At 43.3% G+C, this 27817-nt stretch overlaps 1 protein-coding gene across 2 annotated transcripts in view; it reads left to right on the top strand.

Moving 5' to 3' along the window:
- NELL2 (neural EGFL like 2) overlaps nucleotides 1–27817 on the top strand; it is a 266470-nt gene that overhangs the window by 25821 nt on the left and 212832 nt on the right. For both annotated transcript variants that reach the window (XM_090042380.1, XM_090042379.1), the window contains exons 3-5: nucleotides 11864–12014; nucleotides 25980–26153; nucleotides 26263–26359. In XM_090042380.1, the coding sequence (XP_089898506.1) occupies nucleotides 11864–12014; nucleotides 25980–26153; nucleotides 26263–26359 (422 nt within the window). The remainder of the gene's footprint in view (nucleotides 1–11863; nucleotides 12015–25979; nucleotides 26154–26262; nucleotides 26360–27817) is intronic.

Genomic DNA, 27817 nt, shown 5'->3' with positions numbered 1-27817 from the left:
GGATGGAGTTTCTGTAAATTCTGTAGGTAATCTATTCCGATGCTTAACAACTACCAACAGAAGTTTTTCCTAATAACCAACGTAAGTTTTCCTTGTTTTAATTCAAGACTGGTACCTCTTGTCCCATTCCCTGAAGTCTCCACCCTCTTTATAACTACCCTTTACATATTTGAAGACTGTAATCAAAACCTCCCCCCAAAGCTACATTGATGACATTTTCATTGTATGGATGGATGGGAAAGAATCTCTAGAGAAATTTCACCAAGATTTTAACAACTTTTGCCTTTCTGTCAAGCTTACTCTGGAATACTGTAACCGTATTGGAGTTGCTCTTGTGCGAATCCAGCACAGGAGCAGTGGTGTCTGCCTGGCTGTCTGCCTAGCGTGCCATGTCACTCCACATCCCCACTGGACTTCACGCTGGGACTTTTGACCAACTGGCTGGGACTGCACTACAGAATCTAGGACTGTCCCCAGTTTGCCCTGGAGGTATGGTTACCAGAAAAGTCGTTATATAGATACTACAGTGAAGGTTTGCAGTGGCCATATTGCCATCACATTGCTTCAGAAACCAACTAATTACCACAGCTACTTCCATGCTACCAGCTTTCATCTTAAGCTATGATTCTCAACCAGGGTGAGACAGGATACCTTGCAATGTGAACACTGTTTGGTCTGCAGACATGATTCACAAGATAAGCAGAGATTTCTTAAGACAGTCATGGGGGACAAACCTACCCTGGTGTACAGGCAGCCCCCCAACCTCAAACAGCATCTCTCCAGCAACAGGCTACCTAACTCCCCTTCTCACTGAGGTGCTAGGCCTTGCGACAAATCCAGATGCCTGTCGCATAACATCAGTATGGACAATGTAATCACTGCACCAAATAACATGGATTATAACATCTGAGGTTCATTCACATGCTCCTCTATCAGTGTCATATGTACTATCACCTGTAGCCTAGCCCGCTGTTTTCCAGTCTGTATTTATGCACACGATTGCATTGTCCAAAGTGCAGGACTTTGCATTTGTCCTTATTGAATTGCATTTGATTAATATGGGCCACTTTTCTGGTTTACCAAAATCACTCTAAATCCTAATCTTATCCTCGAAAATATCTGCAGCTCTACTCTGGTTGGTGTCATCTGCAAATTTTCTACCTGTGCACTTAGTCCTATCATCTAGAATCTAGATGATTAATGAAGGTAATAAACAGTACTGGGCCCAGGACAGACTCTGGACAAACTCCATCCAGTACCTCTTCCCAATTAGATATTGAGTCAGTGTGATGATGACTACTTTTTGACCATCATGATCCTCCCACTCTTGTATCCATCTTACAGTACTTTGACTATGTTTCTATAAGAATGTTACATGAGACAGTTAAAACCTTTGCTAAAGTCAAGGTATATTATGTTCACTCCTTTTTTCCCCACCCACAAAGCCTATTACTTTGTCAGAAAAGGAAAGCAAATTGGTCAAGCATGACTTGCTCTTGGCAAATACATTTTGTCTGTCCCCAGTTACCTTGTTATCTAGTTGCTTAAACAGATTTCTTGGTTACCTGCCCCACAATCTTTCCAGGTATCAAGGTCAGACTGACCAGTCTGTAATTCCTCTCTTTTTCTCTCTCTTTTTAAAGATGGGCACTATATTTGTCCTTTTCCAGTTGTTGTTCACTTGACCTCCATGAATTCTCAGAAGGAATAGCTATGCAATTACCTGAGTTAATTTATTGAGTAATCCAGGATGCATTTATTTACCTCTGCTGACTCGAAAATATCCAGCTTCTCTAAGTAATCTCTAATCTTTTTAGTTTCTTCTCTAGGTTGATTATCTTCTCCAGTTTGCGTCTGGCTAGTTGTGCTTGTAATCTATCTGATAGCTGATTTTATTTTTGAAGACCAACCTAAAAGAGGCATTCAGTATTTCAGGCTTCTCTAATCATCTACCATTAAGACTGCCCTTCCCATTCACTAAGGGAGCAACACTTGGTCTTTCTCTTATTTCTAACATACCTGTAGAATGTCTTTTGTTATGTTTTGCTTCCCTTTCTAGCTTCATCTCAATTTATGCCTTGGTTTTTCTGATATTCTCCCTGAATGCTGAGTCAATACTCTTTTGCTTGTCTTTAGTAACATGGACAAGTTTCTGCTTTCTGTAAGATTCCTTTTCGAGTCTCCGTTCATTGAAGGGTTCACTGTTTAGCTAAGCTGGTCTCTTGCTGTGCTGGCTGTTCATCTGTTAGAACAGTGGATCTCAATCAAGGTGTTATGGCAACCTTGGGTGCCTTGGCATCCTTTCAGAGGTGCCACAGAGTGCCATGCATTTAGCACTGTTAGGTATGCAAACATGATTCACAAGACAAGCCTGGAGATGTTTGTAGTTTTAAAAACATTAAGACCCATGGAGGTCTTTCTGAGCTCTTTGCAACAAAGTGCTCTATTATTTTTCCATAGTCAAAAATGAGTGAAAACTAAGAGCTGGGATTTTGTGAGTGCTGCCTTGGGCCAAATAGGGTCAAGACCCACTGTGTTAGAGTGTGTGTATGTGTGTACACATGTGTGTGTGTGTGTGTGTACCTAATCCCAGTGATTGTAGTGGAAGTTTTATGTGCACAGAATGTAGAGACAGTCATTGGATTGCATTCACATGGGTACATAAGTTACGTGCAGACATTTGGGGAAGTTAGGGGGATGTTAGATCAAGATCTAAGGTAAGTTGGGATGGGAGGGGTAGTGGGGGCAAGCAGACTGGGGGAGGGATGGAAGGGGGCAACCAGGGTCTGCAGGGGCATGTGGGAGATCAGGGGGCAAGCAGGGTCTGTGGGGAGGGATTGGGGGGGACTAATGTGGTTTGCCAGGGAGGCTTGGGGGATCAAGAGAGCAAGTGGGGTCTGTAGGGACCAGGAAGGTTTGGTGGATCAGAGGGAACAGGAAGTTCCACAGAAGGCCTTGGGAAATAGGGATTTCTCTTGGGGTATGGGAGGTTCTCTGGGACCAGGGTCTATTTTTAGCTTCTTCAACCTCCCCACTTCCAGATAAACAACCCCCACTCCATCTCACCTGCCCCTCCCTCCACCCCGACATACTTCCTTGGCTCCCCGTACTGGCAAATGCTAGTAAAATCATCACTAGGAGCTGTTTGCGGGATGAAGTGTTTTGCAGGCTCAGGGTGTTGGCTAGTCCGTGGTGGGGGAAGAGGGGGTTATCTGTCTGGGGTTGGGGTGGGGTGCCAGGGGGCTAAAAATAGCTGTGGCAGGAGTAGGAAAAATGCAGCCCTGGGGCTGGGTCCAGCAGCTAGGCTTTCCCAGGTCCAGGGCTGCACTAGGAATTGTACAGAAGTTCAGTTAGATTGGTCTCGCCAGACCTGATCTAAGTTACTCTGTCTCTGAAGTATAGTTAACTGTCTCTGAAGTATAATTAACTTTGATTGGGTTGGCCCTTTTTAGACCAACCTAAACTTCCTGAACTTCTCTATAGTTAGCACTTAAATCTGCCTAACTAGGAATCTGAGCATAAGGTCTGAACTATGCGTCTGGGTGAACTAAGTTAGTCTGGGTGGCCATTTTTAATGTGATATTATCTTCCTGAATGTCTGTGTGTACCCATATAGGCAATGTCTGACTCCCTTCTGAGCTTAGGACTGCCTCCCATAATTGAACCCCGCCCAGATGTGAGAAAACAGGCTTGGCAGTTAAGCAGAGTATACTTCCTGCACATGTCGCCTGTGTCGCTTTCATGTGCTGCATCCCTCTCTGCCTCTGAAGTGGTGCTGGCGTGTATGCTCAGGACATTGACTCTGCCTAATTGGTGGGCTTGATTGCACACTGAGTAGGAGCAGGTGGGCAGGGCTTGATTCTTGGCAGCAGTCCCAGGCTGAGCAGGCAGCTGTATAGGGTTGGTGTTTTCAGTCTGTATATATTTCTTTCCTCATCAATAATGTGTTTGCAACTAATGTGAAGTTTAGACTGATTTTACAATTTTTATTTTTTAAGGAACAGATTTGTTTTGTTTTTTGAAGCACAAATAATCCAACTGTCGGACTGTTCTCCTTGCATGGAGTTTTTATGAGGCTTCAGTCAGTAGGAACAAGCAGCCAAAGTGTAGAATGCTGCACTGAGGAGGTGAGGCAGGGTTTTCTGTATAGTTCAGCATCTTCTGAGACCCCAAACTGTGCGGAGGAGACCACACTTGTAGTCTGGAACCACTAGGACTCTCATGGTATCTTTCTTCAAAGAGGAGTCAAGTAGGGACACTGAGGCAGTAGAAGTAGCAGCAGCAAAAGCAGGGCCCTCTGGATATTAAGGCTAAGTACAGACAGTCAAAAAGCCTGAGGCTTAGTAAATTCAATCTAAGCAGCTTCCTCTAAGCTGTGTAGATCGAACTGATAACCAACTGAACCTACATTCAGTTTTCAACTGGGAAAGACGGGGAAGGCCAGTAGGCAGGGGGGTGCTAGAGCATGTCTCCCAGGCTGCTGGCCATTGCCAGCCCAGTCAAGTGTCCCCACACCCCTCCCTGCTGCCCCCCACAGGGGGTTAAGAAACCCCCTATCCAGGTGCTGGCCCACCTTGGGGGAGCCTCCCCCTTGGGAGGTTTCCCCCAGTCTGGGTTCCCCGGCCCAGGCAGCCTTATGGAGCTGAGGGGAATTCTCTTTCCCCTTCCCAGTTCCTGATTGCTTCAGCAGCTGCCACAGGAGGAAGGGAGATTAAGTCCTTCGGGCCTGCCCATGCAGCCCAGCATGGAGGCACCGGGGATCCCCTGCCTTGGGGGCTTCCCCTCACCCCATCATTCACCCCTGCCCCTGGCCTGCTCTCTTCTGCACTGTGGGGATTGTCCCACAACCCAGCCCAGCTGGGTCATGAGACAGAGCCCGGTGCCTCCTCCAGTGGTGTGGCACTGGGGAGGGCACATGGCCCCCTGATCTTTGCATGGGTGAGGATGGGCCACAGCTGCAACCTGGGCTCAGCCTCTGCTCTGTGTCTCCGTGCCTCACTGCCACCGCTTTGAAAGCAGTGGGTACTGCCATGTGCCTTGCTGCCAGGCCCGCCCAGCAGCAGGATGCACATGGCAGTGCCCTCTACTTTCGAAGTGGTGGTGGTGAGGCATGGAGACACAGAGCAGAGGCTGAGCCCAGCTTGCAGCTGTGGCCCACCATTGACCATGTAAAGATCAGGGGCCACATGCCCTCCCCACCTCCTCTTGGCTGCCTGGGACCTTGCCTCTGGAGGAGCCTCCAGGCCAGGGCAGGGCAGGGTGGGCGTGGGGGTCCTGAGGGCTCCATTTCCTCCATCCTGGTGATGCAGCTGAGGCTGGCCCTGCTTTGACCCCTGGCTCTGGGTCCCCCAGTCAGTGTGCAGCTGGGGCCAGGGTGGGGAGGCAGCTGGGGCTTGGACCAAGTTCAACATAGCCAGGAAGTGGCCAAGGCTGGCACGGTCAGTGCTTGTGCAGCCAGGAGGCAGCTGGGGCCAGGGCCGGGAGGTCACCATGGGTGGTGTGGCAGCTGGGGCTGGTGCGGCTAGGAGGCTGCCAGGGCTGGGACTGGTGCGGCTGAGGCTGGGATGCAGCCAGGGCTGGGGCCAGTGCGGCCAGAACTGGGAGGCAGCTGTGGCTGGTGTGGCATCCAGGGCTGATATCGTCAGGTCTATGAGGCATGTGGGGCAGTGCAGTGCAGCATTGAGCAATGTTGCTCCCCCCACCCCTTGGTCCTTCCCCCCTCCAAACTTTCCCATGGGGGGGCATATGTGTGTGCACATGCTCAGCCTCCCCCCCCCAATTTTTTTTTCTTTCTTGGCCTTTGGCTGGGGGTCTGTTCCCCTCCCCACTGATCCTTATGGGCTGATGGACACAGGTAGGAATCAGGCTAAGAAGCAGAGGGGTGAGGCCTTCTGCACTGGAGCAGACAGCATATCCTGGTGCTGCAAAGCATCCTGGGATGCTGGGGGACTATGAATTAACTTGAACCAGGATGACCTGGGACAGGAGTTCCATGAACCAGTTTGACTTAAATCAGTTAAGTGTGATACTACAACCAACCAGGTGTGCTAGACACTGTACGAAGAAACAACATGATATTCGTACAGTGTCCGGCACCAAGTGAACCTGAATCATGATGGAATATAAATGATGTAATTAATAATGTTCCCCACAAAGGACAAATGTTACTGGCCAGACTTCCAGAGGTTTAGAAAACCAATAATTTCCAGGCATTGCCAGTGGAGTTGAGTGATTCACTCTTCTGAAAATCAGAATCTCCATGCTTTTAAGTAAACTACTACTGCTTGTTTTTTTTCTTTATTCTGTCTATCTTAATAGAAGATCAGATATGTTTAATTTTTAGGTCTTATGTCTTACCCTGCATGGCACCCAGTTACATTCAGCAGCAGTTTTGAGTGTACTCAGATAATCAATAGAGAAAATTTTCCATGTGTCTTTCATTTTCCTTTCTCTGTCTAATGGGAATAAATTGTTTATGTTGCTAGAAATAGTTTAGCTTCATTAACAATCTTATAGCATGCAAACCTATGTCATTCTGTTCAGCTAGTGTCCCATGGCTAAAAATGAACGCTTTGATATAATTACATTTGAGCTGCTTTATAATTTATTAATAGTTCCATTAAAATACCATGCATGTCTCCTATGAGTAGGAATGTACGCAGCCACAATAGAAAAGATGTGGATTTGTAAAAGAAGATGTTTAAAAGGAAACATTTTGTCTTTTGGATTCACCATTCTGAAGAAAAATGAACCAAATTCAGCCCTGGAGTATAATAGCACGGATGAATTTGGCCAGGATTTCCATCTTAAGAATTTCTGCATGTCCTAAGCACTTATTTAGAAAAATATGTGTCTTTAAAGCAGCAAACCTGTTTTTGTTGTTTGTTTAGGGATGCAGGGGAGCAATTATATAGGCACCTCTGAAATGATAAAAAAAACATGTTTCCAAAATAATAGAGAAAGTTTATTGAGAGCTCAAAATACAGTACCACTAACTAAGAGTCAGCATTTCTATTGCAGGTGGTTCTCTGCTGCTGATGTCACTAGCTTATTGTTGGATGATCAGGTTGCAAGGACAAGAAGCTTATGTAACCTGAGTACACCCAAGTACTGTGGTCCCTTCTCCAGATAGAAGGGATGGGTGGAAAGCAGGAGTGCTGTGAGAGGAATCTGCAATATGCAGGCCAGATCCTTCTCTTCCTTATAGAGTCAGGCTAGGACAAGAGATACTTAACTATATACAGCTTTATTAATATATACGAAAATTAAGAGAATGGCTATTACACCCCCCCCATATAATGCTATGTCCTATAGATAAAGGCTAAAAGATTACACCCCTTCAGATAGCCCCAAACAATATGTTGATAAACTGTGGATTTAAAATAGACAATCAACAGGTAAAAACAGGTGAGCCATATAAATACAATGAAACAACAGTCAAAACACAAATATACGCGTATAAGTATATATAACCATCAGGGAAGGAGGTCCCAGCAATTAAAAGTTAAAGTCGAAATGTCTCTGAATATGTAGGTTTCCTGAGGATAAACTGGCCCACAGGCAGGCTAGCTCCCCTCCCCTGTGGAAATGCCTTCTCCAACAACTCACAACTCCAGGGCCTGGATAAGGCCATACCTGGCTGACTTGCTCCTCACAGGCGTGGCCTCCTATCCCACTGGCTCCTCTCAGCCTGCTGCCTGTCAGTTGTCCTGTTCACTGTTGCGTGTACTGAAGGCTCTGGCTTCTGCTGGGGGTTGGAGACCTGGACCACCTCTTGCGGCACCATGGCTCAGTCCACTCCCAGATGTTCTGTGCAGTGTCGCCTGCACCAAATTCCCTGGCCACTTGCCAGGGATCGCAGACCTGAGCCGCCTTAAGCTGCTCCCAGGGTCTCAAGCTCTGTATGTTGCTTTGTGCGCTGAGGTCCAAGAGACCCATGGTGAGCAGCTGCCAAGGTCTGAGCTCTGTGAACTGCTGTGTGCACCAAGGTCCCAGCCGCTTGCTGGGGGTTGCAGACCCGAGCTGTCTTGTGCAGTTCCCAAGTTCTGGGCTCCATGCACTGGCCTGTGCACCAGCTTCACGCCAGGGGTGGCAGACCTGAGACATCTTGAATGGCTCCCAGGGTCTGTGCTCCATGCACCAAACCTGTGCACCAATACTGCGTTCCCCTGGGGAAGTTGACGATGCAGCCACTCGCCATTCCTGCTCACGAGAAGGCATCTTTGGGCTCTTCAGGGTGCTGGTTCTACCCACTGGCAAGCTCATCTTAGCCTGTCCTCTTCTCTGTCTCTCGATGCGTCTGCCATGTGCTGAGCACGCAGCTTCTTTTATTCGCTCCAGAGGCTCTGCCTCCGAAGTCTTGTTGGACCTGCAGAACGCAGGCTTCAGTCGAGTCAGGGAGGCTCTTTGCTACCCCTCTGCCCCTCATGCAAGAGGCAGAGCCGCCCCTGCCCATCCCTTATCTGGTTGGTGGGCAGGTTCCACCAATCAAAATGAAGATTTCCTGAGCCCTTTTGAGCCAGGCTGAATTGGTAAGTCCACCACACTTATGAATTGATTTAGATTTTACACAGTTGAATACATACTCTAATGAATTGACTTTATGGATTAAAATAATATATAAAATATTTTCCATATATAAAGTAGTATGAGAAACCTGAAAATAGTTTTCAGTTGTGTAACATCTTATTTTGTATATACTCCCTTTGCAAAGCTCAGGGTTGGGCCTTTTGTGTTCTGCTAACCTTGCCTACAAAGTCAACAGAAGAACTACTGCAAGCTTTACTTTTTGTTTGTGTGCAGGCTCTTAAAATATTAATCTTTACATTTAGTTTGTGATAAGTAACTTGCATGCATACTGTAAAAAATGTACAACATGGGAGTATACAGAGACTAATGTTATAATCTTTATAATTTGAAAGGGTTTTTTTCAAAGATTTATAGCAAACATTTTAAACGGAGTAAGCCTTGTCAACCTTTGTTTTAAATTTTGTATATATTACTATTAGATATTAGAAATATGCATTTGTGTGGATGACATAAAATCAAGGTTTGGATTCCACACCGCACCCTTGGCTCAGATGTGTTGCTGATTCTGTTCAATAAAATGCAGGAGAGATGCCATATTTTAGATGAACTGTTCATTAAAGGTATCTATCTGTATACCTCTGACAGCAGCCCTGCCACTTCTTCACAAGTGTTCACTAAAAACTTGGAAATATTTTGAGGTTTAATTTATTTTGGTTAACTTTCTATGTTCCTCATCCACTAATTTTCATTTATCTTCACCTCTGAATGTCTTGGGTCTGGGAGGGATAGATAGAAGGGAGAAAGTAAAAGGGCCAGTGACAATTTCTTAAATGAAAAGGATGTAGGACCTGGTTTAAATCACAGGCCCAGCTTGCTAATATCATGGCCCAATTGTGGCTGGGCTGTTTGTTTTCATTCCCAAAAAATGCCCATCCCCCGGTTGACTGAAGGGGCAGGTTTAGGGCCAGGTTTAATTGCAGCAGCAGAAAAGCCTTGCTCCCAAGGCTTCTGATTTGCTGCTGAAAAGCCCATGGCCCACCCCTCTCCTCACCTCACTGGAAGAGGCAGGAAGAGCAGTAGTGGCCATCTGCCCCATGTTGTCTCTGATAGGCAGGGAGGAAATTCCCTTCTCAAAAATGCACTGAGCTCATTGTCATCACTGCTTATTGGCTGATGCAACTCAGTGTCAGACTTGCTGCTGATTAGCTTGCAGCCGGGCAAGGCAGAGTGGCATTTTTTAAAAGGCAATTCCCTCCTTGGCTATCAGAAACAATGTGGGGCAAATGCTGCCTCCTCCAGTGAGGCGAAGCTGTGGGGGGGTAGGGGAGTGGGCGTGAGCTTTTCAGCAGTGATCAGAGGCCTAGGGAGCAAGGCCTATGCCTACAATTAAACCTGGCCCTTGGCCATGTGCTCCTGGGCTGGGCCAGCCCCATCACAGCCCCCACGTGGGGAGCTAGGCTTGCTTCAGGTGAAATGCCATGATATGGCCACTTGCTTTGGAACTCCCCAGCAAGTGGCCATATCGTGGCATTTAATTGCAAATTGCATTTTTCATGAAAATCACTTAATTTCATGGTTTTCAGGAAAAATGGAAAAACGCAATTTAAACCAGGTCCTAGGCATATAACTGGTCTCTTAGAAAATATTCTGTCATTTAAAAAGTAGAGTGTATGTGACTTTGTAAGCGACTGTTAAACATACCATGGGGCTTGTACAGAAATTACACTTATTTCAAACTAAGCATGCAGAAAACACTTTACACCTGTGTGTCCTATGAATGTCTGTTCAGTTAGACATTTATGCCACATAGAGTACATATCACACTCTGAGTTAATCCTCAATGAATGTGGTATCAGACTAAAGCGCTTCAAGTCAGTGCTTTATTGAACATCTGTACCACATCCCATCTGAAGTCAAGGTAGGTCACATTCTCCTGCCATCTTCTGAAGGGACAGGTATGTGGGGCCCTGGGGTCAGAGCTCAGTGACCCCTCCAAGTAGAACTGGGCAGTGGCTGACCCCGGCTGGGGCAGTAGGGGCCTGGGCAGCCCTCCGTGAGGCCATGTCAACCCGGAGGTCCTGAAAGGGACCGATCTAGAGGGCCAAGCTGGGCAACAGTTCCAGGAGCCTGGACACAAATCCAGATTCACCCTGGGGCTGCAAGTGCGTTTGAAGTATCTATGATCAATGTGTCCTGCAATTCACAGTAATTCATCTTCTGTGGATGAGCACTAGCCTGGCCCAGCCCCACCCCTGTGCTGTCACAGAAAGGAGTTATAAAAGGCATTGTCTTCTCCCTGTGGAGGGAAAAGAACTCTTCTGCCACATGGGCTTCCCCACAGCTTTCTGGCTCAGGTCTTGGTGGAGGCCAGGCTGGGTCTGTGCAGCAGACAGGCTCCTTCTCCTACCTTTCCTGCCTCTGCCACAGTTCCTGGCATAAAGTGGCGTGCAGCTCCGAGCTGTCAGCCACAGGTGATATCTTTGTATTTTTATATCGTTATACAATGTCCCTAGGCAGGTGAGGCATACTGAACAGATGGAATGATCGGGCCCCTTGGGAGATGGTGGCAGCAGGGCAGACAGAGCAAGTGAATGGTGGCTATGGTTGTATGGGGTGGGGTGCTGCTGTGTGGGATGCTGTTGCTGCTGGCTCTGCAGGGAGTGAGGCTTTGGGGGTAAGGTTGTGGTGAGGTGTGTGCATGCGTGTCGGGGGGAGAGAGGTGTGTGACCGGGGGGGGGGGAGAGAGAGGTGTGTGTACCTCTGTGTCTATCCTGGCCCTGGGCTGGGGTTGGAGCTGATGCCAGTTCTGTAGCTGCCTCTGGCTCTCTGCAGGGAGCAGGACTTTGGGGGAGGGCTGTGGGAGGAGGGTCATAGGGATGTGCATGCATATGTGTGCATATCTCCGGCCTGGGCCTGACTGGGGCCATGGTGTGGGGAGGGCAGGGACTGGAGCTGATACTGTTGCTGCTGCTGACTTTCTGCAGGGAGCTTGTGAGGTATGCTGGGAGGTGTGGGGAGCCTGTGGGGCATGCTGGGAGGCATGAAGAAGCACCCCCAACCTGCTGGCCTTGGCCAGTGCAGGCGGGCTCCGGGCCCACCACACCAGAGCGCATGTGTGTTCTGCTCTGTCCAAGCCTTATCTGAAGCGCTTTGAGTAAAACGCAATACTTAGAACTTGGGGCTTTGAACATCTGTACTTAGCCTTCGTGGCAGCTTTGGCTGATGCATCTGCTGTGCTATGACAATGTAATACATGGTTTTGTATATCATCTGGATTTAAGGTACCATAGAAAAGATGCCTTCCTGAGCATTTTTTATTTCTTTTTTCCTTTAGATACTTCCAGAAGTGTTAAAGCATCCGCAGAGACAGCTGAAGTCTTTTTTCAGAAGTTAAGGAATAAATATGAATTCACAGTTTTGGTGACCTTAAAACAAGCTTACTTAAATTCAGGTGTTATTCTTTCTGTTCATCATTTAGACCACAGGTAAGTAATGCAAGTTTTACTGGTGGTATATTAATACATGGAAATAGTTGCTGTAATAAAATCAAAAAAAAACAAGCAAATGAAAGCAAGATTTTGTTGTGCAGATCATTTTGAAATGTTTATAGTATGAGGCAACCCACATTATGCAAATTTGTAGAAATTCACAAATCTATATCTGTGAACAGTAAGTGGAACAGCTGTTGCTCTTAAATGTCTCCTGGTGCTAGGGCATAAAAATAAAACCCTCTTTTTGGTCCTAACCTTACGAGCCAGCTCCTCAGCTGGTGCAACTCAGCATAGCCCTGTTGTGTTAGTAAAGCTACACAAACTAACAAAGCCTGTGGGCTTTATCACTACGTGGCTTCAAAGATAGTAAAAATTTCCTGCAGGTTGTGGACATGAACCTACAGTAAACGGCACTGTAGTTTGCTAGAAATGGCTTTATGTGTAAAGACTAAAGCAGTCTTGGGCGTCTGAGGATGAATCCTTTACAATAAGATAATCACTCTCTGAGACACAGAAGCGATTCTTTATGTTTCAAGTCATATAGCCACTGAAGACAGCTGGCCTCTGATTTATGACAGTGTGGAAAGAAATGTAAACACTTGTAATTCTTTTGAATGAATTAGTGATCATCCCTGGTAACAGACCTTCTTTGCTTCCAGTATGCAGTTCATATATCTGCCTTCCCCTTCCCCCAGACATTATTGCAATATTTCCTTCCTTTGATAATTTTGCTACCAAGGAGGACGACAATATGTATTGGCTGTAAAGAGATTGTTAATTGGGACTCATTCATAACATCATTACTTCTTATGGAAAATTGGTATAGTAATAGCAATTAGATTTTTATGGCATAGTTACAGTGCTCCTGCCACTTCTTCATAAATTTTCATCTCAAATTTGATAAACTAGTTAAAGAAACTAAACTCAAGATTTCCATTTTCCCCCATTCCTTGATTTTCCTGCTCTCCATTTTTCCTGGAAATTCAGAAGTGCAGATACATGAAGTACCAAGAGCCTTGTGAGCAAGCTGTTTTCTGCAAGATTTCCAGTTTAAATCGGTTGGCTCAAATAGTATTCATTTTAAGTGTGGCTTCCTAACTTAACAGCATCTCCAAGGCTTTTAAGGTCTATTTATCCCTAGTTTTTTAATTTGCAAATAATTTATGACCAGATTCAAATGTTAAAACTATAGATTTATGGAAGCTGGAGATAATACCCCAGCATACAGTTTCAAAGCCTTCACTGAGAAAAAAATCAAAACATTGTTGCTATTACTATGCCCCTTCTACTTCCTTTCTTTTCGACTAGCTCCTCACGTATCATTTACTACCTTAGATTGGAAAATTTCTGTGAGCAAGGACTATGTCTTGTTATCATGTCTTTGTTTTGGGAGAGGCCTAATGTAGTTATTGATAATTTATGCAATGGAAGTAATGAAAAGAGTCTGTTATATTATTTAGGCCAGGGGTGGCCAACCTACCTCACACATGCTACATGTGGCACAGGCAGCCTCTGTGTGTAGCATGTGATAGATTGGGGTGGGAGTAAGGAATACAGCAACAGATAGGCTAGGGACACACATTACACTTAAACTGGTTTAAGTGGTCAGAAACTAGTTTAATCCTGTAACGGAACAGATGTTCAATGCGCATAAACTGGTTTGAAAATGGCTGAAACCAGTTTGAGATAAACCTGGATAAATGTAGTATCAGACTTAACTGATTTGGCTCAAACCAGCTTATGCAATATCTGTCTCTGACCCCTTGCTGATGTAAGTTAAATCAGACTCCCCCAGCATCCCAGCATGCTCTCTGGGCAGAGCGGAGCTCTCTGCTCCACAGCAGGGCTGGCCTCTCCTCTCTGCTCGCTTTCTGTAGCTCTGGCAGAGACTTGCAGGCACAGCAGCATCTGCCTGGCTTCCTCCTGCTCTTCCCTCTCCTTACCACTCCCTGCTAAGCAGGGATCCCCTGTTCCCTCTGCCTTACAGGCTCCTCGGCATTAGCTAGCGGACCACATGCTGGCTACGGTCTGTGCTGTGGCAGACAGCAGTGTCAGTTTAGGACTTTTTGGAGCTAATCAGCAGCTCGGCTGGTAATGTCCCTCTGTTTCTTCTTTGCTTAAGAAGAGTTTAAACTAATGAGAGAAGCTGTTTGTTTTCTGATGGGGTGATAAATGCTGATGACAGAGCTGAGAAATGCTCTATTATCAAGGAGGGGGGAGGGAACCCACCCCTAATCCTGCTGGAAGGGAAAGGAGGGCTGCTGTAGCCCCCCTCTGGCTTCTAGCCTGAGCCACTGCAGGTGTGTGCCTGCATTTCTGGGATGTCTGTGCAATTACAAACTGGTTTAGTTTTAACCTGGAAAGATTGAATCAATTCAGGCTCAGGCTTTTTTAATGTCTGTCCCTAGCCTTAGGGAAGACAGCTGAGTTGATTAGGTGGGGAGCACTGGGCAAGCAACAAAAAGCAAGACAGCAGATTGGGCAGGGGATGAGGATTGGAATGGCACTTGGGGAGAGTGTGGGGCTTAATTTATGGCATGCCTACCAGAAAGCCTGGGTCCCCACTGATTTAGGCCAATAAAGATTATTCTTTGGATCTTCAATTGCTTTGTCCAGACTGCTTTTTTTAAATGTTTTACCACTTCCTTTGCGAAAACATTCTATAGTGTAATGGTGCTTGCAGTCTGGAAAGTTTAATCATGGATTTTTAACTGATGGGTATAATCCAAATGCACAGCTGTTTATTTATGTGGTCATAGGATCAGCATTATTGTGAACATACCCAGAAAAACTGGGTATGAGCTAAATCTTAGAATATGTCGACAACATTAGGAAGTACAAATATCGTCAGTGTATTTTAGTGGTTTTTGCTATTCAATGATGCTAATGTGCAGGATGACTTAATTTAGCATTGAAATTAAAATTAGGCTAGGATCTTTAAATCTCCTTCATTATATTTGCATTATTTCAATTTTTTATGAATGACAATAAAAACAGCTAAATTTATGAGTTAAGACGCCATTTATCCTTGATTTAAGTAATTTTGCTTCACTGTCAGATTTCAGTCTCTTCAGTCCTGCTTCTCTTTGTGCAGAGACTTGCCTATAACAGTCCATTAATGCTCAGACAACGTTTTAGAAAATTCTGTGTGTTGTGACTGTAATCACACTTGGAAGGAGAAGTAACTGTACAAGAGTTGGTTCTTCCCTCCATTGCATAAACTTTAACACTGGAATAGCTCCTCTGAACTCCAGAGGGTTACAGTGGGATCAAACTGAAGAACAAAACCCAGACTGTCTTCATTTATTTACAAAATATAGTACAGTATTGCCTCTTGTCTCTGCAGTGATGAGAATGGAAAACCTGCAGGCTGTCAAGAGAGATTGAGGTTGGAGATAGTCAAGGGAAATAAGCAGTTAATCAAGACATAAGTAGCCTTTTCTGTTTATTATGCAGCAATTCTGGTGGTTAAATAAAACTAGATTCTTATGCCTTGAACTGAGCTGGAAGATGAAAAGACTACGTTTAACAAGTAGAAAAGGCGCGTTCCCTGTATCCATGAATTAACTTTAATTAACATTTAATTTTATTATCTATTTTTTTTTCTTCATATATTTTAGAGGGCTCACTTGGTTTATTCTGTGCAGCCCAACCCATTGTTGTTTTCTTCTTTTGCGGGTTCTTGGTTAAAGACACCACGGCATAGGGCTTCTGTGTCAGGTGCTATATAGTTTTTGAGAGATACTGGCTGCCTTTCACTACTGGCCTGAACGCCGGGTGCCCCCAGAGGTTGGGAGGGCACAGCAAGCTCCCACAGGTGGCGGTAGCACTGTCGGTGGCGACAGCAAGTGGCAAGCTCTTGCAGGCAGCTGTGGCACTGTCAGTGGTGGTGGGGGTTGCGTGTGCCGACTAGTGGTCAGCAATTGCCCGCAGATGCTGCCGGCGATTGGGGACTGCCTGCAGACGCTGCTGGCGGTGTCAGAGTGGTGGGGGCGTGGCAAACGGTGACCGCTTGCAGGCTAGCATCGGTGGTTCTTTTTATAGAGTTGCACCTTCCATGTCAGGGTGCACGTGCACCTGCGGGCACTCCCTGCGCGTTGCCAATGACTACTGGTGCTGAATTCCAGGAGAGATCAGGGTATTCAGTACCTGACAAGGTCATTCACTTTATGACAATGCTCTCTGGAGGTACAAATGGGCCTCCTTCCTACTATCTGATTCATGTGAATGAATCCTTATGCCCATGTGGAGTTCAAGTGATGATATTTAGGCTTTAGATAAATGAATAACAGTTCATGTTTGTTCTGGCAGCTAAAGGGAATGGCTAAATGCTCTATTTTTCCCCTCAACTGGTAATTGAAGCACTGTGTATTTAAAATTTTCCTTTGTTGCTTCCTTCCCTTTCACTGGTTGCTTTGTATAACATTATTCTACTTTCAAATTGGTTTAAGCTGACTTGAAGTGGAACAAGCTAAAATATTTGTATAGCTGTTACTTTCTTATCTACCTTTCTTCAACTATGGGCAATCTTTTTTCCCACTGACCTACTATATCTGGAGAGTTTGGTAAAAGGCAATCTAGGTGCAGCTCAGAAATTTATACTTTTGTTAAAAGCTCTGTCTCAGTAAATCAGAATTTCACAGCAGTGATCATTTAGCTGTTCCAGTAGCTAGATACTGGTCTTTGGATATATATTCTAAATGTCTAAGAAATATCAATTATAAATATAGTTGAGGAGATCACCTTGACTGCATGTAATGCTCTGGCTCAAATGCATTCTGTTTTACAGTAACAGAACAAATACTTGGAACAATGTGAACAAAATGATTCCTTAAATCTGAATAAAGGACTGTTAGACTGATTGCTGTGTTCTTACTCTCAGCCTACAGTTTAAACTTTATTATCCTCTTTACTTGACTTTTGAATCCATCTTTCAGCTTCTCCTTGATGAATTAATCAGCAGCCTGATTATTTTAATCTATGGCATGGTTCTAATATGCTTTAGGCTCTACTACTTCATCCTGGATTTTCATTTAATTGGCAAAAAAGGGGAACTTTAAGTCTCACTTTATGGTTAGATGGACTTATGCAACAGATGCTGTATTCAAGATGCTGTATTCATATCTCTTGAGATGCTGCATATTAAAGACTTTAAAGGGTATAATCATTTGATTATAATTTAACTGTTCTTGTCCTCAGTTATTGTTTTTACTGCTATGCAACTGAAGAACTGGTATCAATAGATCTGTGTATTCTTGAATTCCCCAATATATCTCATTCCTGCCATATACAATGTTTGTTTTTGCATTTGTTGGACTCTCTTGACCATATATTGTTAGTTGTGCTGAATAGTGCCATACTGGGCATGTCTACACATTCATTAACGTGCTGAGTTACTGTGAATTAAGTTTAGTATTTGGTTAACTTAATACTACTGCGCAATAGCATAGTTATGTGATTTCTGCCTGGCACACTACTGAGCATTGTTAGTAGACTACTGAGCAGTAAGAGTCTACATGAGGCACTAACTGCACAGTAGCCTAATAACGCTGCACAGTAGCAATGTTTGTTCTCCAGTAACTTCCAAGATAGGCATTGAATAAACAATAATTTGGTATTACATTAGCATATTAAAAAGCTGTGATAATTACCTAATGTCCATAAGGACTAATTTCGTTTCTGTTATCCAAATTAGTGTATATTGTCCAGGTGACAACTGTTTTGTTTGCTTAAAAAAAGGAATGTTAAATATATGGTAACTTTCTGGAAGTAAGTTTTAATAGTCGGTTTTCAGTATCATTCATCTGAAGTTTTCAAGACATTGTACAAAGCATAATCAGTTGCTTTTGAGTTGGTTTTAACTAGGATTTTAGAATCCTACTGTGAAACCAAAGTTATATTTCTTTTACATAGAGTTTGTGGGTCTTATCAAGAGATTTCAGGAGAAAACTTTTTTTTATTCATGCTGACACTTTGGTAGTGCTAAAGAAGATCCTGAGCAATACAGGATTTCCCCCATGGGGTACATCGAGATGAGCGTGCACATGCCTCTTGCAGCATCTCAGAGTAGGTCACCACACTGGAAACATCTTCCGGGCGATAGCTGGCCAGATGGCCGGGCAGGGGCACACACGGCAGTAGCGCCGCAAAAAGGCTAACTCTGCAGCCACAGTCCACTGGCACTTGGCCCAGAGGGTCAGATGCCTCTACTAGCTGTGCAGTTCCCATCTGGGTCTGGCAGGTGCACAGCAGGTCACAGCCAGGCAATAGCCCCCACTGCCAGACTGCTGCAGTGGGTAGAGGCTGCAGGGAACTCTCAGGGCTGCTTCAGCAGTCCAGCTGGCATGAGGGGTAGTGTCCCCAGGTACCAATTGGCTGGGCCTCAGAAGCTCCTGAGAGTGCGTACCCCTGAGCTGCTTGCCAGGGCAGCTTTTTGTACTGATGGGGCCAGGACAGGGCAGCTTTTCACATTTCTGGGGCCAGCACAGATGCTTGATCCAGGGTCTAGTGGCCCCAGGCTCTAGCTCCCCCTGGCTGCAGATCCAGGAGGAGCCAGGCTTTGCCCCAAGTGGCACAACATGCTCCACACCAAAGTGAATGTCTGGGTATATGCACTAAGGCAAAAAGCCTCGGCTCAAATTTGCACCTCTTCTATTTGAGCTGCTGCAAGTGCACATGCCTGCATGTGTGGATGAGCCAATGGGCTCTGTCAGTTTAGGTTGGGGTCTTTCTTTGTCCCACAAAAGAATGATCCCCTTATATATTTTTTTTATTTATTAGGCTTGAATCTTTTGATCATACTTGAATCTGTGGTTAGATGAAAATGCTTTTAAGGCAGTTGAAAGGTTCTTTGGTTTATATTCTGTTTAACCTCTTTGACAAGTTGGAAATGACCTTATCCTTTAAGTGTTTGTTATAAAGGAGGTCATTAAATTGACTGATGTCCTGTCACTATTGCCTATTTTCCTTTACAGTCTAACCTTCAGTTAGTTTATGCTTCTTGACAATGGAAAAATGAATTTGGACAATAGGATGTAAATATTTCTAGGTGGTGAATGCTGCACCCATATTAGAAACACTTGACTAGTAACTTCAGTGAAATCAAGTGGGCCACATCCTTCTTTGGTGTAAATCATTGTAAGCCAGTGGAGATGCGCAGATTTACAGCTGAGAATCTGTCCAAAGATGTTTATATGAGACTAAAACTTTTAGTTCTGTATTAATTCCTTAAGATTGAGCTCCCTTGAATTTGGTTAGAGGTTTATCTGAAAAAAAGAAGAATGATTTGTCCTCTGTGCCCAGAATTCAGAAAACTTTTACACATGAGGCATTAAAAATCAATCAATCAAATTAGCACGTCACCAGGCAGGGAATGGGAGAATGTTTGAGAAGCTTAGATTGCCTTTTTTGTTGTTGAACCTTCTCTCATATCTGAAAGTTACTCATGGGATCTATGGTGGTTTCTCTCACAATGGGGAAACATTGGCAAGGGAGGATATTCATAGAGAATTGAAAAAAAATTGCTGCAACATTTTCCCATTTAAAAGAATATGTGATAAATGCAATTGTTTCTTTCCCTCTGCCCATAGTCTTGGAATCAGTTGGTTGCTAAGGTGTTATCCAGCCTTCTCTTCTGCCCATAATTGTGGGTAGAAAAGTCAGTAGCTGGTTTTAGGAAGGGAATTCTTGAGTCAGTGGGTCTGTGTTAGTACAATATAAAATCAGTTTAATATAAAATAGAGGGATTGCACAGTGAAGAGGAATGAGAGCAAAAGAAGTAAAATCTTTAAAGAATCCTTATTTTTCAAATTTCTTTGGTAGAAATTAGGGGTGGCAAGAAAGTATAAATTCTATTTTGTGAAAACATTTCATGGGTTAGGAATCTTTTTTTGCATTGAATCTGAAGCATATTTTACTATGAACACAGATGTCTATGATGATAGGGAGGCAGGAACTCCAGGACAGTGCAGTGGCCAGGGCACTAAAGATATGGACGATTCTGGTTTATGCTCTGTCTGATTTAGTACAGGGATATAAACCTGGGTCTTCGGCATGCCAGAAAGTGACTGGACTATAGAGTCTCTTTGCCTCTCGTGGGTATAGTAAATATTTAATTTCAACAGTGTTAAAGGGAGAGCTTCAGACCAGCTGATACTCTGGCTCAACCACTGACTGATTCTGCATTCTAGTGGTTACAGCACTCAGGTGAGATGTGGGAAAACAAAGTCAAATCAGTGGTCCAAGAAAGGCAGAGTGAGGCCGCTTCTGCTTTCTAGAAGAATAACCTATTATACTGTTTGCTGTAATGGACTGAGGTAGTCTTAAAAAAGTTTGACAGGTCTTGGTTTCATTCTTTTTCTCTTTCTCAGATTTTGACAAGCATTCTATTCTGGCCCTGAGAATCCTTCCTGGTTATATGCCTAACTATTTTTTTTTGGCAATTTTTTGGTTTTGATAAATCATTATTTTCCAACAAAAATATGCTTCATCAAAAATCATAACCAGCTCTTGTAAAAATTCAGTGAACAAGGGGAAAGTGCAGAAAATGTGTTGGCAGCATTTCCTTCTGCTGTGCAGTTACATTAGGTGATAGGGAATAATCTATTCAGGCTAACACTGTTATTGTATTCCTTCTTGTCTAGTTAAAGTGTTAGTCAGTTCTCCACTAGATAATGCTCAAGGCTAGATAGGGAAAAGGACAAAGGCATTCAAAATGATACTGTAGTGAGAAATAAGGATTTTGAAGATGCATTACTATGTATTTGGCATTTAGAAGTTAGAGCACGAGGGTAGTTTTATGAATTAGCTATTTTTTAGGTGAGGGAGCATGTATGAGAAGCCTAGATTTAATATGTTAGTATATTTAAAGTGCCAGCTACTAAAATAGGGAAAAATATGATGTTGCCCTCCTGAATGTGTCATTATCATACTAGGGAAAACAGCAAGCCAGTGGCTATGTGATATCTTTTAGAACTTTACAAATAATCTATCCCTGGAGGAATAAGATTTGCTTACTCTTTTCATTATTGCAGTTTGCACAGTAACAGCTTTTCACAACAGTTATAAAGTAAATATACCTATTTGATGATCTAGCCATATTTGACTTGATGATCCTCTGGTAGTGATTTTTAAAGATAATGTTGATTTTAATGTTTTATTCATTTTACATGTACTACCCTTAAATTGAGTGTTCTCCTCTTTTTTTTTTTTTTTTTAGTGCAGGGTAAAGAGTGGGAGTTGATCAATTTTCACTGTGTGTGTACACAGTAATTAAGTCACGTTGCTGTAATTATTGCCTTTACAACAGCATTAAAGACTTTTTGCTCCTAAAATATTTGTCTGTTCTCTTTGAGCTGTTAGAATAATGCAGTCAGGATTTGTAAGTAATGAATCCATGCGCCATAGACATTAACGTGACCATGCACAAGGACAGAATTGGGGTCTGTATTTGTAGCTGTTTAGGTTCTTCTGCTTCACTATGCCAACGTGGCTACTTTTAGCACTAACATTGCTTGCAGGAGCCCTTTTAGGGGAATCTCTCTAAACTGTCTGTAGAAGCATTAGTTTTATTAGCATCTGTGGGCCAGCTTCTGGAGGATGATAGTCAGATATATACCTAGTTATTTTTCCATTCAAATCATTCCTTCATTTAAAAAAAAAAAATCCTTTTTTTTTTTATATTATATTTTTTCCCTCACCAAAACCCTAAACATCTCCATTATTCTCCTTTGAATCTTTTTATTTTCCTGCGTGAAGTTTTAAGTGACCTGGTGACCTAACTTAGGGTTTTCTGTTTTATAAAGTCCCCTTTTTAACTTATCAATGCCACCTGTTTGCCCAACTGCTGCTGTGTACCAGGCTTCCAGTGGCATCAGTTTTTCCCAGAGGGTCTCTGTTAGCACTGCAACCTCCTCTTTAGGGTGTACAAAAAGCTATTATGCTCCCTGGATTCATTATGCTGACTGTAGAGACAGGTACAAAATGCACTGATTCAGCCAGTGAGGCTCCTATGAAGTTTTCCTACAGCAGAACTCCTGGGAAAGGACAGCAGTGCAAACCATTGCCTGAACTCACCAGGAATTCATTTGCCCAGGGGAATGGCAGTTTCCTGTTTTACCAGAGATCATTTTTCTCCCCTGCAAGGTAGGTGATCCTTAGCACATAGAGAAGCTTAGAACATTCTTTTCACCATTTAATCTAGTTTAATTTGCTGCACTTTGGTTTACTTGTAGAAGAGGGTCTGCCAGATGCACCAAGTTTTGCCTTTGATTGTGGTCTGATTGAAGTCATCATGGGGGCGCAGACCTTGGATTTATATGTCCAATAGTGATTATATTTTTCCAGTCTGTCTCTTCCGTCCTTAAGAATACTGGGCCAGATCCTCAGGTGGTCTAGATGGGCATAATTAAGTTGATGTCAATAGAATAAAGCCATGTTGTGCCATCTGAAAAGCTGGCAAATGCACCAAATATACCATATTTTCTCACATACAGCATGTCCCAGAATATAATACACACTTTGTTTTTGAAATGCAAAATGAAGAAAAATGCTTTTCCTGGTCAGTCTAGCCCAGTCAGAAAGTCAGTTTCCCTGTTTAATACATACATCCCAATTTTATGGGAGAAAGGTATATGTTATATGTGAGGAAAATACAGTAATAGGTAAAACAGATCAACATTATATTTATTGCTGTGTATTTGTGTTTCATAACACTATTTCATGCTTAATGTAGTGTTAATACTACTGCCATTACACCAGCTTTTTAATTGCTTTCTTGTTTCCTCTGTTTTATATTTATTCAGTCCTTGTTATTCCTTTTTATGTTTTCAAGCAAAGTTTTGTAATAAAGATAAGATGAAAAAGGATGACAGTGCCTCATAATCTTCTAGTCCTCCTGTTGTATGTCATGGTTTGTTTTACCAAATGGTTTATCTTTTGGATCACTGTTTTGTGTTTTTGGTTTATAATGTCTCACTTTACTATACACAAGCTGAGTTTAAAGTTATATTACCATTACTGGTCAGCCTTCCTACCTGCAGGAGACTTTTTTTTCCTTGATCCTTTAATGTTATTTTAGTGATGAGAAAGACATCAGGATGGTAGCCAACATTTAATCCTCTGCAATCAAATATAGTAATATGTCTTTTTCAGTAATCTCCAGGATCTTTAAAACTGTTAATTAGGCCTCCCTTGTGAGGTGTATGATTAATTACGTGGCACATACATTTGGTTTGCTGTTGTTATAGGTTGTTAAACTGTAACACAGAAATGTTACTCACAGTGACGTCACACAGTGACATACTCTGAGTTGATAACTTCATTAGGTGATGTGTTATACTTCATGTATTCTAGTTTAGTTCTACTCACTAGCGGCATGTTTTGCTCTTTTCCCTCAAATCCATCACTTGTTTTCAGATATCTTTTTTTCACTCTAGCCAAACTTTATTCTATCCTAAAGATATAAGAAATAAAATGCTTGTATAGTTTTCAATGTTTTGATAAGTTGGTTATGTTCCCTAGAGTGAAAGTCAGTTTTTCTATTGACTTTAAGGAATCAGAAGCAGGCCTTTAACTGTTCTAGGTGTTCTTCCTCAGCGTTATATCTGTCATTGTCTGTATTTAAATGTTCGGAGAAGAGTTTTGCTTTATAATATGCTCACCTTCTTTGTTAGATCAGGAGTGATCTCATTTCTATTCTTTAAGCTAGAGTTAGGAAGGAGGTTATTAAGTTGACTTGTATCCTGTCACTATCACCTATTTTTTGCAGCCAAACCTTCAATTAGTTTATACTTTTTGCCAACACAAAAAAGGTTTTTGGTCTATAAGCAGGTAAATTATTGGAGACTGTAAAATTTATTGCTGACTTCAGTTAAATGTTTTCCTAATGCAGAGAATTGAACTCTGTGAAACGTTTGCCTAGAGAAGAAAGCGAAAAAACCCTTTGCCAGCTTTGCAAAAGGGCAGCTGTTTTTGTGCTGTTGCTAGGCACATTTCATTATAAAGAAAACAAGGAAGGAGAGGCATGACTTGAGCCCACCCTCCCACTCAAAACAGTGGTTGGAAAGAATTTTTTTAAAGTCATTTTTGTTATCTTCATTTGCAGACCTTGCAAACTACACTCCATTGCTTCAAAACAAACAGACAAGCTATGCTCATGCTACTCAACCAAGCCATTCCATTCATCTTGGAGAGAAAAAAATGAGACTGTCAACTCTTATAAATATGAGTCTAGTGATATTTGTCCCCCTCCTCCCCCCCCCCCTTAAATCCTTGGTTTCTAAATTTATGATTATCCTTGAATCCCAGTTTTGTCCTATAAATATAAAGATCTCTCACATGTTTGCAGACAAAAAGCTTGAAAATATGCACCTTGAAAGCTCAAAACCCAGAAGACAGGCACTCTAGTTTTATAAACAGTTGCTTGTTTCCTGGAAGAAACCTGTTTGAGTAAATGCAGAAAATAACTCTGTCTGTCCCAGTAGCTGGACTTTTCCCATAAAAGCTTTTAAAATTACTTGTGGGAACATCTCAAGCAAAGCTGAGAAAGCTGAGAAATGTGTGTTTCTCTAAATGTTGGTCCACCTGTTATATAATTTTATTTTGTAGTTAATGTAGGAGAGTCCAGGACTAGGGACAGACATTCAAAAAGCCTGAGCCTGAATTGATTCAATCTTTGAAGGTTAGTCTAACCTTGGCTAGGCTAAATCAGTTTGTAATGGAACAGACATCCCAGACATGCAGGTACGTGCCTGAAGTGGCTCAGGCTAGAATCTGGGGGTTCTAGCTCAGCCCTCCTTTTCCTTCCACAGGGCTGAGTTGAGCAGGGCATGGCCAGGCCAGGCCCCAGCAGGATTAGGGAGGGGTTCCCTCCCCGCTCCTTGTTAACAGAGCATTTTCAGCATAAAGGCAGGATCATCCCTGACTAAATTGTTCCAGTCAAGTGTCTGTTCAACCTACTCTTGAAATTTCTAGGGATGGAGATTTCTCAGCTTCCCTAGTTAGCCTGTTTCAAAGCTTAACCATCTTCACAGTGATAAAGTTTTTCCTAATATCCAACTTAAACTTCCCTTGCCGCAATTTAAGACTGTTACTCTTTGTCTTGTCCTCATCAGCCATAGAGAATAATCAAATTCCATGCTCCTTATAATCACCCTTCAGGTAGTTGAAGGCTTTTATTTAATCCCCACATAGTCTTCCCGGTCCCCTCTCCAGACTAAACAGCCCTAGTTCTTTCAGCTTTTCCTCGTAAATCATGATTTCCAGACCTCTAATAATTTTTGTCACTCTGTTGTACTATTTCCAGTCTGTCCACATTGTTCCTGAAGTGTGGAGCCCCAAATCAGACATAGTACTCAATGCGAGTCCTCACCAGTGCTGAATAGAGTGAGTGACTCACTTCCCTTGATTTGCAAGAGGTGCTTCTGTTAATACAGCCCACTGTGCTCATCACCTTTTTTGCAACAAGAGCACAGCATTGGCTTGTGCTTAGTTTATGGTCTGCTTTGATGCTCAGATTTTTGTGGGTGCTAGAGTAAATTATGTTAGTAATAGGAATAATTGCATTTATGATCATAGAGAAGTGGAACTGGGAGGGACCTCCATAGGTCATCTACTCCCATCCCCTCCTTGAGGCAGGATTAATGATAATGCATTAATGACAAAATTGGTATTAAAGAAGACAACAGTTGAGATTTGATGATAATGGCAAAATTATTCTTATTAGCTTTAAATTTGGCAGACTTAAATGCATACTGGATTCTGGTAATAGCAAGTTATTTAAAAGGCAGAATATAAAGCCAAAGCTGAAATGTCTGCTTTTAAATCTGAGCAAATTCCCTCTTCCCTTGTTTGTTCTCTGTTTCATTTCAATAGCATGATGGCTGATGAACAAGTGTGCATTGTGAAACGCCAGTGGTCTTCATAAAAATAGTTAAGGAGTTTGATGCATTTCTGGTGCAGGTACCTGGAACTGGAAAGCAGTGGTCATCGAAATGAAATCAGATTGCATTACCGTTCAGACAGCCATCGCTCACACACAGAAGTGTTCCCGTACATTTTGGCAGATGATAAGTGGCATAGACTTTCTCTAGCAGTCAGTGCATCACATTTGATTTTACATGTGGACTGCAATAAGTAAGTAACGAATAGTGTTTTATGTTAATATTTGGAACATTCCAACTCAGCAGTAAGTAAAAGAATAACAGTTGGGTTTATTTTGTTTGCTTTTTTTGTTTTTTAACAGAATTTATGAAAGAGTTGTGGAGAAGCCCTACATGGACTTACCTTTGGGTACAACCTTTTGGTTAGGACAGAGGAATAATGCACACGGTTTTTTTAAGGTATGTTTTTCCTCAGAAGAAAACAGTTGAAACTGGCAATGTTGTTAACTGTATATCCATAGCAGTGAAAATACTTCAAATACCGTAATGTGTAGGATATGTCAGGTAAGAATCCTTTATATTCAGTACATCTATGCAGGAAGTACTTGCTGACACAGGGATGCAAAAATTCCATTATCTATCACCAATAAGGCAGCTGTCATAATTTCATAGTTTGTAGGGTTGGAAGGGACCTGAGTAGATCATCAAGTCCAACCCCCTGCCATGGCAGGAAAAAGTACTGGGGTCAAAGGACCCCAGCAAGGTATTCGTCTAGCCTCCTCTTAGAGACCCCCAGGGTAGGAGCCAGCACCACTTCGCTTGGAAGTTGGTTCCAGATCCTAGCTGCCCTGACAGTGAAGTAGCACCTCCTGATATCTAGCCTGAATCTACCCTCTGCCAGCTTGTGACCGTTATTTCTCATCACTCCTGGGAGTGCTCAGGGGAACAGGGACTCTCCCAAAGCCTGCTGGTCCCCTCTGACTAGTTTGTAACAGGCCACTAGATCCCCCCTCAGCCTTCTCTTGTAGAGGCTGAGCAGGTTCAGGTCCCGCAGCCTCTCTTAGTAGGGCCTGCCCTGCTAACTCCTGATCATGCGGGTGGCCTCTGGACCCTCTCTATGTTGTCCACATCCCTCCTGAAGTGCGGCGCCCAGAACTGGGCTCAGTACTCCAACTGTGGCCTGACCAGTGCTGCATAGAGGGGAAGTATCACCTCCCTAGACCTGCTTGAGATGCATCTGTGGATGCATGACAAGGTACAGTTGGCTTTCCTGACAGCTTCCCCACACTGTCGGCCCATGTTCATTTTGGCATCAATAATGACTCCAAGATCCTTTTCTGCCTCTGCACTGATGAGAAGGGAGTTCCCCAGCCTGTAGGTATGCTGCTGGTTTTTCCTCCCCAGGTGCAGCACCTTGCAATTGTCAGTGTCGAAACCCATCCTGTTCTCATCTGCCTACCTGTCGAGGTCTGACTGCAGTCTATTCCTCCCTTCTAGCATGCCCACTTCTCCCCACATCTTAGTGTTATCTGTGAATTTGAACAGGCTGCTATTTATACCCCTGTCCAAATCACTGATGAAGATGTTGAACAGTGTGGGCCCAAGAACCAAGCCCTGTGGAACCCCACTGCTCACATCCCTCCAGGTTGAATAAGACCCGTCCACTGCCACTCTCTGGGTGCAGCCCTCCAGCCAACTAGTGACCCATTTGACTGTGTAGGCGTCAATGCCACAGTCCTCCTAGTTTTTTAATGAGAATGGGGTGAAAGACATGTTCGAAGGCCTTTCTAAAGTCCAGAAAGACTATGTCCACTACTACACCTGTGTCTAAGGATTTTGTGACCTGGTCATAGAAGGCCACCAGGTTGGTCTGACAGGACCTGCCTCTAATGAACCCATGTCAGTTGCCCCTAAGTA

Source organism: Crocodylus siamensis, chromosome 4 (assembly GCF_052110815.1).
Source record: "Crocodylus siamensis isolate JL-2025a chromosome 4, ASM5211081v1, whole genome shotgun sequence".
Classification (NCBI taxonomy): Eukaryota; Metazoa; Chordata; order Crocodylia; family Crocodylidae; genus Crocodylus; species Crocodylus siamensis.
The sequence above is the reverse complement of the archived record's forward strand: the minus strand, read 5'-3'. Positions and strand labels throughout refer to the sequence as shown.